The sequence below is a fragment of the Jaculus jaculus genome, chromosome 10 (assembly GCF_020740685.1).
Source record: "Jaculus jaculus isolate mJacJac1 chromosome 10, mJacJac1.mat.Y.cur, whole genome shotgun sequence".
Lineage (NCBI taxonomy): Eukaryota > Metazoa > Chordata > Mammalia > Rodentia > Dipodidae > Jaculus > Jaculus jaculus.
In genome coordinates, this window is record NC_059111.1 from 11858383 (window position 1) to 11873897 (window position 15515).

The 15515-nt window shown below is 51.6% G+C and overlaps 1 protein-coding gene across 1 annotated transcript; it reads right to left on the reverse strand.

Annotated features, from left to right (window-relative positions):
• Nucleotides 1-2985: 2985 nt before the first annotated feature.
• Pif1 (PIF1 5'-to-3' DNA helicase) lies at nt 2986-15165 on the reverse strand. Its single transcript, XM_045160603.1, has 13 exons — nt 15120-15165; nt 13658-14223; nt 11739-11871; nt 11530-11655; nt 11273-11426; nt 11070-11184; nt 10867-10973; nt 9607-9746; nt 8660-8766; nt 6468-6555; nt 5702-5847; nt 3761-3952; nt 2986-3584 (listed from the first exon to the last, which is right to left on the reverse strand). The coding sequence occupies exons 1-13, from the start codon at nt 15145-15147 to the stop codon at nt 3525-3527; spliced, it is 1962 nt and encodes a 653-aa protein (XP_045016538.1). The 5' UTR covers nt 15148-15165; the 3' UTR covers nt 2986-3524.
• Between the last annotated feature and the right edge of the window lie 350 nt (nt 15166-15515).

The window sequence follows — 15515 nt, forward strand, 5'->3', positions numbered from 1 at the left end:
TAAACACACACACACACGTGTGTGTGTGTGTACATATATAAATCAAATTTTTGGTTTTTCAAAAGTAGGGTCTCTCAGGACTGGCGAGATGGCTTAGCAAACCCAAAGGACCGCAGTTTGACTCCAAGACCCACATAAGCCTGATGCACAAGGGGGCACATGCATCTGGAGTTCGTTTGCAGTGGCTGGAGGCCCAAGCGTGCCCATTCTCTCTCCCTCTTTAGGTAAAAATAAAACGTATGGTCTCTCTAGTCCAGACTGGCCTGGAATTCACTATGTAGTCTCAGGCTGTCCTTGAAATCAAAACAGTCCTTCTACCTTGGCCTCCACAGTGCTGGGATTAAAGGCATGAAGGCATGCACTATCCCCTCTGGCTTCAAATAATATTTATATATTTATTTGAGAGAGAGAGAGAGAAAGAGGCCAATAGAGAATGGGCATGCCAGGGCCTCTAGCCACTACAAATGAACTCCAAACATGCGCCACCTTGTGTATAAAGGGCACCTATAACTAACTGCTCATGTGTGACCATCATAAGTGTATATGCCACTTAGAACTATTCTTTCTAATCACAGGCAGAGTCCTAGAACTTTTCCCTAACCTACAGAGGGACTTCGGAACACCTTCCGCCATGCTTTTTTGTTTTCTTTTTGTTTTTTGAGGTAGGGTCTCATTCTAGCCCAGACTGACCTGGAATTCACTCAGGGTGGCCTCAAACTCATGGTGATCCTCCTACCTCTGCCTCCCTTGTGCTGGGGTTAAAGGAGTGCGCCACCACGCCTGCTCTCACCATGCTTTTTGATGATCCGAAGATAGTTTGTTGATATCCCCTTCCCGATCAGAATGGCCAGGTTGGAGTCCCAGCAGAGCCCAAACGGAGAATTTCTCTAGTGTGCCCTTGCCTGATCATTGGGTGCCCGGAGTCACCTTGTCATTTCACTTTTTGTCACCAACCTCAGATGACTCAGCTTCACAAATTACAAGTGTTGTGAACCAGACCTCACAGGAGGGTGCTGTGATCTGGGCCACTGTGAGGTAAACACACCTCTGTGTATGCTTCAGGGTTAGAGAGCAGGCATGAGGCACAATTCACAAGTTTATTTGTGCTAAATAAATACAAACTGAGAACATCCATTCAACACCCCAAATACTTTTACCTTCCCTGAAAAAATAGCTTAAAATCTGGGTGCACAGTTTGCAGTATCTTTGCTCAGATCAGGCTCAGAAGGGTGTTTACCCTGGGCTGTGTCAGGCTAAGCCTGTGAGGGTAATTTTAGGGCCTGAACCCTTCCTAGGCCCATCATGATTTGGATATGGTTTTTCCCCTGGGAAGCTTGCTCCTCTGTGTGGCAGTGTTGAGGTGGACCTAGGGTTTGAGAGGATAGCTCAGTCCCTAAAGTGCTTGCCTTGCATGCGTAAAGACTTGCATTCCATCCCCAAAGCCCACATAAAAATGCCTGCTGGGGGCTGGAGAGATGGCTTAGTGGTTAAGCGCTTGCCTGTGAAGCCTAAGGACCCCGGTTCGAGGCTCTATTCCTCAGGACCCATGTTAGCCAGATGCACAAGGGGGCACACGCTTCTGGAGTTTGTTTGCAGTGGCTGGAAGACCTGGTGTGCCCATTCTCTCTCTCTCTCCCTCTTTCTTTCTCTGTCACTCTCAAATAAATAAAAATAAACCAAAAACAATTATTTAAAAAAAAAATGCCTGCTGGAAGCTGGGCATGGTGGCACACACCTTTGGGAGGCAGAGGTAGGAGGATCACCATGAGTTTGAGGCCACCCTGAGACTACATAGTGAATTCCAGGTCAGCCTGGGCCTGGGCTAGAGTAAGACCCCCACCTCAAAAAAACAAAAAACAAAACCAAGGTAGGCTTCTGTAACCCCAGCATCTGATGCTGACATCTAGAGGGGAGGTGGAGGCAGGAGAATTTCTTGGAGTCTTGTGGCCAGTGCAGCCAAGAACAGCAGAGCAAGAATCCAAAGTGAGAAATCCCCTGCCTCAAATGAGGTAGACAGGCAAGGACTGACCTGAAAGCTATCCTGACTGCTACATGCACACACCACAGTCTTACAAATAAATTAAGTAGTTTAAGAAGGTGGGTCTAGGGCTGGAGAGATGGCTTAGCGGTTAAGCGCTTGCCTGTGAAGCCTAAGGACCCCGGTTCAAGGCTCAGTTCCCCAGGTCCCACATTAGCCAGATGCACAAGGGGGCGCACGCATCTGGAGTTCGTTTGCAGTGGCTGGAAGCCCTGGCACGCCCATTCTCTCTCTCTCCCTCTATCTGTCTTTCTCTCAGTGTCTGTCGCTCTCAAATAAATAAATAAAAAATTTAAAAAATTAAAAAAAAAAAAAGAAAGTGGGTCTAGTGGATGGTAAGGCATGGGGGTGTTGCCTTCATTAATGCCAGGATGAGTTCCCTCAAGAGTAGCTGTCACGTGCCGGGTGTGGTGGCACATGCTTTTAATCCCAGCACTTGGAGGCAGGTGTAGGAGGATGGCAGAGTTTAAGGGCACCCTGAGACTACCTAGTGAGTTCAGGTCAGCCTGAGCGGGAGTGAGACTCTACCTGGGAAAATAGCTGGGCGAGGTGGTGCACACCTTTTATCCCAGCACTTGGGAGGTAGAGGTAGGAGGATTGTTGTAAGTTCGAGAATACATAGTGAATTCCAGGACAGCCTGAGCTACAGTGAGACCCTACCTTAAAAAAAAAAAAAAAAAAAAAAAGGGCTGGAGAGATGGCTTAGCGGTTAAGCAGTTGCCGATGAAGGCTAAGACCCCGGTTTGAGGCTCGATTCCCCAGTATCCATGTAAATCAGATGCACAAGGTGGCACACACATCTGGAGTTCGTTTGCAGTGGCTGGAGGCACTGGCACACCCATTCTCTTGCTCTCTCTGCCTCTTTCTCTCTGTGTCTGTCTGTCGCTCTCAAATAAATATTTTTTTAAAAAGAATAGCTATTATAAATAATTATAAAAAGAGGGAGCCTAGCCAGAGGTAGAGTGAGACCCTACCTCAAAAAATAAAAATAACAGAGGGAGCCTGGCCTCCCCCTGCCTCCTCACTGTGTGGTAACATTGGTATATGCCCTGTCAAGTGATGCCATCTTCCATGAAGCCATCAAAGCTGAGCAGATGCCAATGCCATCCCCTTGATCCTCCACAACTGCGAGCTAAATAACCCTTTTTCTGTATAAAGTACTCAGCCTTGAGGTATTGTCTTAGAGCAACACAAAGTAGACAGGGTGGACGCTGCCAATGGGGGATGATGCTGTCCTGGTAGCTCAGCACTTGGTGCTATGTGTTTAGTCCTCACAGAAACCTCTGTGCTCTGACCCTAATAGCAGCTCACCCAGGGAATGTCAGAAACTGAGGCACAGCTGGTAAGCAGGTGGGAAGTAATATCCCTTTAGCCCTACTAGGAAGCTGAGAACTTGCCCCTCCTGTGGTGGGTATTCCCTGAGGTCCTGGCCCATGATAGGGCTGGGAGTTGGATAGTCCATCCTCTTGTCCTGTTGCAGCTGAGGTCAGAGGTTTGGGTCGATGTTCTCCTGGTCTGAGACCTCTGCATCATCATCTGAGACCTCCTGTGTGGTAGTCAAAAAGCTACTCAGTCACAGGGCCACAGCCTGAGGGCCAGCACCCCTTTTTCCCCCGTCTCTATCCCAAAGGAATCAGGAAAGGACTCTGCCACCCACGGGTTCTAATGGGGACCGCACATTGCTCACAGCCACAAGCCCATCATCAGGTGACTCCCTCTTACCAGACCGCAGCCTCTGCCCCGCCGCAGGGTGGCATAGTAGTGTAGTACACGTGGGTCACAGTAAACCACCATGGGGTCAAAGTCCACCACACGTAGGCCCTGTAGGCTACGGGCCCGGGAGAGGGCCACATAAGCTTGACCACTGGCAAACACACGGCCCAAAGAGATTTCCACACAATCCAGAGACATGCCCTTGGGGATAGAGGGGCAGAAACAAAGCCAGTTTAGCCTGCAGTATCTTGCACCCATGAGTGACCCCTCCACCAGTCCAGCTACTGCTCCTGGATGTCTTCCGCAATCCAGAGTCTTCAGCAAGGGGAGAACCGTATTCTGGATGAGTTTGAAAACAAGGGGGACCAAGGGACACACAGATGACAGGGTAAGAGCCGAGACAGTGACAGAAAGACCTCAGACTGAATCCTGGTTCTATCTGCACGCACAGCACTGGACAATTTCCTTAGCCCCTTGCTTTTCTCTGCATGGTGTGAGTAATTATGTCTGCACTACATCTGGTTGTTGGGATTACCCTGTGCTGGTTACGGCCAGGATATGACACAGAAGTGCCTATGCCCAGAAAGGGAAGGAAGGGTGTGCGCTGGGAAATGCAATGAAGAACAGTTTGGCTCAATTGTGGAGTGGCTGTGTAAGTCTGCACAAAGTCCAGGGTTCTGTCTGTCCCAGCACTGCGTAACCAGGCACGCTCATGTATGGCTGTAATCCTAGATCTCAGAACGCTGATGCAGGGACAATAAGAAGAGTGAGCCGGGCGTGGTGGCGCACGCCTTCCATCCCAGCACCCGGGAGGCAGAGGTAGGATCGCCGTGAGGTTGAGGCCACCCTGAGATTACATAGTGAATTCCAGGTCAGCCTGGGCTAGAGTGAGAACCTACCTGGAAAAGCAAAAAAAAAAAAAAAAAAGTTTAAGATCAGGGGCAGGGAAGATGGTTAAGAGCAGTGTGTTCAAGCATGAGAACCTCAACGGATCAACGGATGCCCAGCACCCACGTGGGGAACTTGAGTGGGGCATAAATAGGAAGGCCGGGACTCAGTGGTCAGCCAGTGTAGCCAAAACACAATTTCCAGCTTCAGTGAGAGACCCTGTCTCAAAGAAATAAGCCAGAAGAGTGACATGGGGCCCGCACGTGCATACACCACACATACACACACACCACAGGGGAAAAAAAACTGCTGGGCCATGGTGGTGCATGCCTTTAATTCCAGAACTCTGGAGGCAGAGGTAGGAGGATCACTGTAAGTTCAAGGCCAGCCTGAGACTACATAGTAAATTCCAGGTCAGCCTGGGTTAGAGTGAAATCCTACCTCAAAAAAAAAAAAAAAAAAAAAAACTTTTCAAAAGGTTTATTTTTATTTATTTATTAGAGAGAGAGAGAGAATGGGCACCTGGTATCTCTAGCCACTGCAAGTAAATTCCAGATGCATAAGCCACCTTGTGCATCTGGCTTACATGGGACCTGGAGAATCAAACGTGGATCCTTAAGCTTCACAAGCCATACCTTAACAGCTAAGCCATTTCTCCAGTCCCCCAGAAAAATCTTACACTCAGGGCTGTATTTTGTTACAGAGTCAGTTCAAGGCCAGCCTGGGCTACATGGGATACTATTTCAGAAAAAGAATCATCCTAGCCAGAAGTGGTGGTGCACACTTTTAATCCCAACACTCGGGGGGGGGGCAGAGGTAGGAGGATCGCTGTAACTTGGAGACCACCCTGAGACTACATAATGAAGTCCAGGTGAGCTAGAGTGAGACCCTACCTTGAAAAACCAAAAAAAAAAAAAAAAAATTATTCTGATCTGGAATTTTCCATTCAGGGAAGTTCTGCCTTCATAAGGCTTTAAAGACAAAACATAACTCCAGTATGCCCCCCTCATCCTGTCCAGTTTCTGTCTGTCCTGCCCACTCCTGCACTGTGTCGTTAGTTACCTGGCTTTTGTGAATGGAAATCGCCCAGGCCAGCTGGAGGGGAAGCTGCTGCCGGCTGACGAACTGGCCTCCAGTGACCTGCACTGTCCAGCGGTCAGTGCGGATGACCTCAGTGACTCCACACAGGAACCGCACCTGGGGCAGCCCTGAGGAAAAACATGGATAAATTCCACCTTGTTAAAAAAATATATTTTGGGATGGAGAGATGGCTTAGTGGTTAAGCGCTTGCCTATGAAGCCTAAGGACCCCGGTTCGAGGCTCGATTCTCCAGGGCCCATGTTAGCCAGATGCACAAGGGGGCGCATGTGTCTGGAGTTCATTTGCAGTAGCTGGAAGCTCTGGCGTGCCCATTCTCTCTCTCTCTGCCACTCTCAAATAAATAAATAAACATGATCAAAAAAAAATATTTTTTTTAAGTTTTTATTTATTTATTTGAGAGAGAGAGTTACAGAAATAGGCAGGTGGAGAGAGAGAGAATGGGCACGTCAGGGCCTCCAGCCACTGCGAACAAACTTCAGATGCATGCACCCCCTTGTGCATCTGGCTTACATGGGTCCTGGGGAGTCAAACCTGGGTCCTTTGGCTTTGCAGGCACGCGCCTTAACCACTAAGCCATCTCTCCAGCTCCTCCACCTTTTATAAAAAATTGACTCATTTATTTATTATTGATAACTTCCATAATTATAAACAATAAAATTCCCCCTTTTTAACCACTCTGTAGATTTTCCCTGCTGCAAATCCAAGCAGTATGATCCCCTTCACTCACCTCTCCCCTCGGCCTGGAACCCAACTACTACCCCTCGAGCGCCGTTCACCAAACCCCGAGACACTGCCAAGTTCTTCACCAGCATCACCTGCGGGGGACAGAGAGTGTAGGGATGGAGAAGGACCTCACTCGGTGCCCGTCATCTCCAGCAGTGGCAGTTCAGAGGCTGGCACCAAGTCCCAATTCTTAGCTCTAACCACCAGCTGACTTTTACCGCGGGGCCAAGCTGCCTTATATTCCCAGACTATGACTCTCCCTTGCATCAAAGGGGCACACCATCTATCAGTTTGCCTTGGGAGAAAGCGATGAAGCCCTAGTAGTGATCTGCATCAAAATCTTTGAAAAAGAGCTGGAGGGATGGCTTAGCGGTTAAGGCACTTGCCTGTGAAGCCAAAGGACCATGGTTCAATTCCCCAGCACCCACGTAAGCCAGATGCACAAGGTGGCACATGCATCTACCTGGAGTTCATTTGCAGTGGCTGGAGCTCTAGTGCACCCATTCTCTCTTTTTCTCTCTCTCTCTGCTTCTTTCTCTGACTGTTGCTCTCAAATAAATAAAAATAAACAAAAAAAAAATCTTTGAAGAGGATTTGATCTATAATGGGGGCTAAAATCTTGAGGTTTGCCCTGCCTCTACTCTCTCGGCCACACTGCTTGCATGTCCTTATGGGGCCCTCTGGACCCTGAGGAAAATCTCCCACACTTGCCTACCCGATTAAGGGGAAGAGTTAGGACCCAGCCTTCTAAACATTTTTTTTTTTTTTTTTTTTTTTTTTTTGGTTTTTCAAGGTGGGGTCTCACTCTAGCCCAGGCTGACCTAGAATTCACTTTGCAGTCTTAGGGTGGCCTTGCACTCACGGCGATCCTCCTACCTCTGCCTCCTACTTAAGAACTCATTTTGTTTTGTTTTGTTTTGTTTTTCGAGGTAGGGTCTCACTCTGGTCCAGGCTGACCTGGAATTAACTCTGTAGTCTCAGGGTGGCCTTGAACTCATGGCGATCCTCCTACCTCTGCCTCCCGAGTGCTGGGATTAAAGGCGTGCGCCACCACGCCCGGCTTAAGAACTCATTTTAAGAGACCAGGAAGCTTCAGCAAGGAAAAGGGACTCACTTGGCAGAGCTCCTGACAGATCAAGAGGAAGCAGAGAAAAGTCAAAGGCAGAAAAGTGGGCAGAAACAAGGGCGTGTAGGTTTTGGTACAGTTACAGAGCCTGCCACTTATAGACTGGCATGGGCAGAGTGATAAGAATTAGAGAGGCTTGGGCTGGAGAGATGGCTTAGCGGTTAAACACTTGCCTGTGAAGCCTAAGGACCCTGGTTCAAGGCTTGATTCCCCAGGACCCACGTAAAGCCAGATGCACAAGGGGGCGCACGCATCTGGAGTTCGTTTGCAGTGGCTGGAAGCCCTGGTGTGCCCATTCTCTCTTTCTCTTTGTGTCTGTCTGTTGCGCTCACGTAAATAAAATAAAAATAAGCAAAAAATTTAAAAAAAAAGAATTAGAGAGGCTTGCCAGGCATGGTGGCGCACACCTTTAATCCCAGCACTGGAGAGGCAGAGATAGGAGGATCAGTGTGAGTTGGAGGCCACCCTGAGACTCCACAGTGAATTCCAGGTCAGCCTGGGCTAGAGTGAGACCCTACCTCAAAACAAAACAAGAATTAGAGAGGCTCATGCAGGACAGCGCAGGATCAAAGGCCTGCTTCTTGAAGTGACAGAGGCGCGCTCAGCACTGAAGCATCTCTGTCACACCTTCCAAGGCTCAGGGTCCATTGTGGAAGAGGAGGTGAGAGGAATATAAAAGAGCCAAAGGAAGGATAGCACTGCTTATAGTGCAATCTTCCAGACACAAAATGGCCTGATATGCGTGACCTCACAGTGCCTGACACTATCTTCACAAGACCGTCATAAGGAAAAGATGATGTCGTTAAAATAAAAGAAAGACTGAGGGGGATATGATGGAGAGTGGAGTTGTGAAGGGGAAAGTGGGGGGAAGGAATTATTATTGTTTATTGTCCATAAATATGGAAGTATTCAATAATAATTTTTTTTTAAGGGCCTACTTCTGGTGGATCACTGTGAGTTTGAGGCCACCCTGAGACTATGTAGTGAAATCCAGGTCAGCCTGAGCTAGAGTGGACCTTACCTTGAAAAACCAACCAAACAAACAAACAAAAGGCCTACTTCTCACTCACCTGGGCACCCAGTTTCAGCTGAAGGTGTCGGCTAACAGGACACTGGGCATCCAGGGTCCGGGCTAGCTCAGGGTGGCTGTCCATCGCCTCAAAGCTGTGTACCTCACCTGTAAAAGGAAAGTTGAGAACAGAACATGAATTACTGACCTGCTGCTCAGCTCCCCAAAACATCAGACCAGGGCACAGAGGGTATGGTGGTTTGAATCAGCTGCTCCCTATAAACTCATGGGTTTTGAGTATTAGGGCCCCACCTCACCTGGTAGCAGTTTGGGAATCGGAACCTTGCTGGAGAAGGTGTGTTGTTGGGGGTGGGCTTATGGGTCATAGAGTCGCTTCCCCTTACCCGTGTTTGGCATACTCTACTTCTGTTTCTACAGGCTGTGGCAAGGAGGTGGTTTCCAGCCTCTGCCCATGCCATCATGGAGCTTCCCTTTGAAACTGTAAGCCTGAGTCTGTAAGCCAGAATAAACAACTTTCCTCCCATCAGCCGCTTTTTTTAAAATTTATTTTATTATTTATTTGAGAGAGGGAAAGAGGCACAGAGAGGAGAGAGAATGGGCGCACCAGGGCCTCCAGCCACTGCAAATGAACTCCAGATGCATGCACTCCCTTGTGCATCTGGCTTACGTGGGTCCTGGGGAATCGAACTGAGGTCCTTTGGCTTTGCAGGCAAATGCCTTAACTGCTAAGCCATCCCTCCAGCCCCCATCAGCCGCTTTTGGTTGGGTGCTTCAAGCCAGCGATGAGACGGTAACTACAACAGAGGGATGGGCTGGGGGCAGGTCCAGCCTAGCTGTTCACCACAGCTCTTTGAGTTCCAGTTATATCAACAAAAGGAAGAGCTTTTGCCACAGAAGTTGGGCTGGGTTGTCATGGGGAAGAGGTTATCCCTTGCCTAATGGCCCCTCCCAGCTGGTCTTGGCTGTGGCCCAGCCTGATTGTCTCACCTGGCAGCTCCCGCAGTCGCTTCTCGTTGGTAAGGGCCACGTCATCCTGGTGTGTGCAGAGCCTCGTGGCCTCAATTCCATCTCGCCCCACTTTGTGGGCAGCCGTGGCTCGGAGCTGGCGGGTTACCTCGTCTGAACATCTGTGGGGGCTGGGTTGTCAGGCCCCAGCTCCTCTGGATACCAGAGAAGGTGAGGAAGGAGGGTAGTAGGCCATGGATCACTCCTTGGGACTCGGGGACCAGGGCTGCCAGATTTACTACTCCCTAGGCCAGTCAACTTGACCCTTTTCCACTTGGACCCCCAAATACGGGAGAGTGAGGATGAAGGGTTTGGTCACGGGTGGGCCCCTTTTCTACGCCTGTCCCAGCCCTGGGTACTCCTGAGGAAGCTGAATTATGTTGAGTGAGCACAGGCCAGAGGTTTGCTGGCCTGGAACAAGAGACTGGTGTTGGTACCTGTAAAACCACCATCGGCCTCCCTGCTGTCAGCTCAGCCTCAAGGGAACAGTCTTCTAGCTACTTGCCTACTGCCTTGGATAAAATAGCTAGCCTGTGTTTTTTTTTTTTTTATATATATATATATAATATTTTTGGCTTATTTTTATTTATTTGAGAGCAACAGACAGAGAGAGAAAAAGGCAGATAGATAGAGAATGGGCGCGCCAGGGCCTCCAGCCACTGCAAAGGAACTCCTTGTGCATCTGGCTTATGTGGGTCCTGGGAATCGAGCCTTGAACCAGGGTCCTTAGGCTTCACAGGCAAGCGCTTAACCGCTAAGCCATCTCTCCAGCCCTGGCTGTGTTTTCTACGTAGGGTGTGCGTGTGGTGTGTTTTATTCGAGACGGTGTCTCCTAATGGAGCCCAGGCTGGCCTTGAACTCTCACTCTTTTACTGCCTCGGTCTAAGTACTGGGATTCTAGGTATGTGCCACCATACCCAATGCCATGGCACTCGACTACAGTTTATCCTGAGTTGCCCTGTGCCCTGCCCAAGGCTCTTTGTTCATGATAACAAGCCTCTCTTCCACTGTGTGGGACCTTCTGTTCCGCTCCAACTTGAGAGCCAGGTGTGGTGGTACAAGCCTGTAATCCCAGCACTTGGGAAGTAGAGGCAGAAGGATCAGGAGTTCAAGGTCAGCCTTGGCTACCTAGTGAATTCCAAACCATCCTGGGACACATAAGACCCTGTCTCAGCCAAATAAAATAAGACCAGTGCTTGAATCCTCATCCCACTGCCCTTTTCTCCACTGGCCTGGACCCACCTGCCCAGCCTCACGGCCTGCAACAGAGAGATGAAGGACTGATCTGCCTGCCTCCACACCTCAGTCAGCTCCACGGTCACTGGCACACACCTCCTCCAGCTCTTGGCCTGGTGGGGAAGGGCACAGGTGAATCAGGGAACAGAGAAGACCCCTCCCTGTCCCCGCGTGGGGTCAGGGTCAGGGCCAGGGTGTGAGTGGTGTACCTGGAAACAGAATCGAGGAGGCCGAGAGCCCTTGGTCACCGGTGGCAGCTGCAGAAAGTCCCCACAGATAATGAGCTGGATCCCTCCAAACGGCTTGTTCTGCTGCCGGACGGCTCTGGAGGGGAGCCAGAAGTGCTTTAGAGGCTAGGGGAGCAAGTTCCATTGGGAGACCCCCAGTCTCCAGCCTCACTGCACACACTGACCTGGCCACAGCTTCCAGCTTGTCAAACAAGTCTGCCTCCACCATGGAGATCTCATCAATGACCAGCCGTTGGCAATTCAGCCAGCCTTGCCGCACGCCTGGCCGCTGGGCCAGAGCCACACACTGGGCCAGAGGGGCTTGGCCTGAGCCGATCCCTGTAAGTGATCCTATTCAGTCAGTGCTGAGACCGCATGCCCTCGGTCCACCGGTACCTCTCCCTCCCTCTCTTCCCACAGACCTGGCTTACTCTTAGCTCACCTGCAAAGGCATGGAGGGTGGTGCCCCCAATGTGGCAGGCTGCCACCCCAGTGCTGGCTGTGGCAACCGTGCCGGTAGGGGGTAGTGAGCCCAGGATACGCTTCAGCAGATAGGACTTCCCTGTGCCTGGGCAGGGAGTAAAGACAGCTGCCTGAGCCTTCATCCCGACAGCCCCCCGCCCCCGCCCCCGCCCGCTCTGTCCCTTCTACCTGCGCTCCCGGTGAGGAAGACGCTCTGGCCTCTGAGCACCACTGTCAGCACAGCGGCCTGCTCCTCCGAAAGCTGTGGCTTGGTGGCGGGCAGGCTCAGCCTCTTCACAGGCAGGGGCCACTTTGGGGTTTCCTGGGGGAAAGCAAGGGATGGTACAGAGCCTCCTGACACCGTTTGGGGCTGTGTGCAATGCACGTCATCTCTCTTTCTTTTTTTTTTTTTTTTTGGTTTTCCAACGTAGGATCTCCCTCTAGCCCAGGCTACTCGGAATTCACTAATGTAGGGTCTCAGGATGGTCCTCCTACCTCTGCCTCCCGAATACTGGTATTAAAGGTGTGCGCCACCGTGCCTGGCTAATGCAGACCATCACTAGCAACCTCCTTTGAACGGCTGGGAAATTCTGATGTCCTGAAGATTCTCTCCCAGCTTCCTCCCCTGGACTGCACTGGTCCTGCCACCCAACTTTACCTTCTTGACTTGTGCAAAAATCCAGTCTTAAGGCGGAGCGTGGTGGTGGCACACTCCTTTAATCCCAGCACTTGAGATGCAGAGATAGGAGGATCCCCCGCGAGTTTAAGACTACATAGTGAATTCCAGGTCAGCCTGGGCTACAGGGAGACTCTACCTTGAAAAACCAGGAAAAAAAAAAAAAAATCCAGTCTAAACTGGGTGTGGTGGCACATGCCTTTAATCCCGGCACTTGGGAGCTGGAGGTAGGAGGATCCCCATGAGTTTGAGGCCACCCTAAGACTACAAAGTGAATTCCAGGTCAGCCTAGGACGAAAAACAAAAACAAAACAAGGGCTGGAGGAATGGCTTAGCAGTTCCAGCTCAATTTCCCAGGACCCCCGTTAGCCAAATCCACAAGGAGCATACGTGTTTGAAGTTCCTTTGAGCCCATTCTCCCTCTCTTTCTCTGTCAAACAAATAAATAAAATATTTTTTTTTAAACCCAGTCTAGGGGCTGGAGAGATGGCTTAGCGGTTAAGCGCTTGCCTGTGAAGCCTAAGGACCACAGTTCGAGGCTCGGTTCCCCAGGTCCCACGTTAGCCAGATGCACAAGGGGGCGCACGCGTCTGGAGTTCGTTTGCAGAGGCTGGAAGCCCTGGCGCGCCCATTCTCTCTCTCTCCCTCTATCTGTCTTTCTCTCTGTGTCTGTCGCTCTCAAATAATAAAAAAATAAAAAATAAATAAAATTAAAAAAACCCAGTCTAGGGCCTTCTCTCCTCCTCTCCTGCTCTCCCTCTGTCTCATGTATCCCACGTCCACCTTAAATTGTAGACAAGGATGACCTCCTGCCTCTACCTCCCAAGTGCAAGGATTATAGGCATTTTGCCACCAAGCTCTGTTGATATGGTGGGCACCCAACCCAGGGCTTTGTGCATGCCAAGTAGTCATGTACCATATGGTACATATGGGTTACACCCCCAGCTTAGTGGCAAATCCCTCTGACCCTGGCCCTTTTTGACCTCTCCATTCTTCCCAAAATCTCTACTGAAGATACTGCACTCTTTTTGTGTGGGTGTGGGGTTTTGAGGTAAGGTCTCACTCTAGCCCAGGCTGACCTGGAATTCACTATGTAGTTTCAAGGTGGCCTCGAACTCACAGCAATCCTCCTATCTGCCTCCCAAGCGCTGGGATCAAAGGCGTGCGCCACCACACTCATTTTTCCTTCTGAAACTTCCTATCCCGGTCCCCACTGCTATCTCAGTTTCACTGTGGCTTGGCCCCTCTTTTCCTGTTTACAACAATCTCGGGCATTATACAGATGATTCCCACGTTCCTGTGATACTCGGATGTCAGACGGCATCACCAGCGGTCCCCTTTCTACGGCCACCTCTCCCTTCCCCCAACCTTGGGCCAACAGGGTCTCTTCCAGCTGAGACAGTAGCACACCCACTCCCTTTATGGTCCTCACTGTACTGTGCTTGGCTCCCGTCCGGGTCTCCATGGGCTTCTTGGCCAGCGTGGCGTCTGAAACCCGGGCGGCCGCAGCCCGCCGCAGCTCCTCGGCCTGCACTGGGCTGATGGTGACAAAGTCTCGGGGGCGGGGACCGAGCAGCTGCGCGCGGGCCGAGGCGGGCCCCGGACCCGGGGCAGCTGCCAACTTCAAGCGCAGGGTGCGCAGGAAGCGGCGCAGGCGGTCTGGCGGACAGTCGGAGAGCAGCAGCTGCACGGAGCCCGCCCGGGGGCCGCCGTCGCCGGGGAGCCGCAGCGTGCTGCGCCCGGCCCCGGCGAAGCGGGTGAAGAGGCGCGCGGCGCGCAGCGGGAAGCAGCGTGGCCGGCCCGCGGGCCCGGGCGCCTGCAGCCGCAGCAGCAGCTCGCGGCGCTCGTTGCGCCCCAGGCTCAGTTCCGCGGTGCGCAGGGCTTGGCGTTTCCGGGGCTGTCCGCCTGGGCTCAGCTCCTCCACGGCCACTCGACACCGGAGCTCCGCGTCCTCACACTCCGCGGCCGCCTCGGTGCCAGAAGCCATCGCCACCGTCCCTGCGGGTGACAGCAGCGCAGAGGTTACGGAGACTCGAGATAAAAAGATGCCCGTGACGCGGAACCCTGTCCAGACCACGTAAGGTCGTGGAGGCTGTCTCAGGTGACACAGATAATGGCTTGGGTTAACGGAAAATCCGCTCCTGAAATGTACTCAGCTGCTGTTGAGGAGGGGATGGACGGGAGGGCTCAAATGCACTCAGGATGGGGTGGGGGCCACGGAGGAGGGAGGAGTCAGATGCACTCAGGATGGGGTGGGGGGCTTCGGTTGTGCTGCAAGGGCCACATTAGAAGATCCGTGCTCACCAAAGAAGCTGGCATTTAGAGACCCTGGGAACGTCAGAGTCCTCCCCCTGGAAGGACCCCCGTGGGGACACTGGAAGGAAGCTGACACGTCTTCCAGGTTTATATACAAGCCAGGCAGGTTTTCCTGTTGCGCCCCCGTCAAGGAGACAGATAGACCTGAGTCTCTTGATCCCAACTTTTAAATATGGTCACAACTTAAAAAGTCCACTCTGGCCAGACGTGGTGGCGCACGCCTTTAGTCCCAGTACTCGGGAGGCAGAAGTAGGAGGATCGCCGTGAGTTCAAGGCCACCCTGAGACTACCTCAAAAAGAAAGAAAGAAAGAAAGAAAGAAAGAAAGAAAGAAAGAAAGAAAGAAAGAAAAGAAAACCCATTTGCCTTTCAAAAGCCAAACTAAGCGGCTATCAGAGTCTGTGTGATTCCAGTACCCAGGCTCTTCCCATCTCCAAGGTGGGACGGGGTTAAATCCCCGGTAACCCCCAGAGCCTGTCTCTCCCGTCTGAGCCCCACCTCTGTGTGCCCCTCCCAGCAGGAACCCCTAGAAGCATCCGATTCCTGGCATCCCACCTCAAGGATCGGGAAGACACTCACTTGTGCTGGCTTTCGGAGGAGTAAGCATTGTCTCAGCCGGCCGGCAGCAAGACTGCCACATTAGGAACTTTCAAATACTAAGACTGGAGCCTCATCCTATCACCGGCCGGGTCTTTAAATCCTCCATCCAATCAGAGGCGGCAGCGTGATGGTGGGCGTGGCTCCCAACTCCCGAGGCCTGAGTGGTACCAACCACACTCGGGAGGAGGTTTCTTGCGTTAGTGGACGAGTGGGCGGCGTGGGAGAAAGCAGGGGCTGCGGCTGTCACGCAACCCGGCTCCGAAGATTTGCGAACCATTTTCCCAACACTGTCCCTTCTCCTGTCTAGCCCGCGCACGCTGGCTGTGCCTCTTTCTCGCTATTGCCATTTACATCCTTGTCTCGTGGCAGGCCACC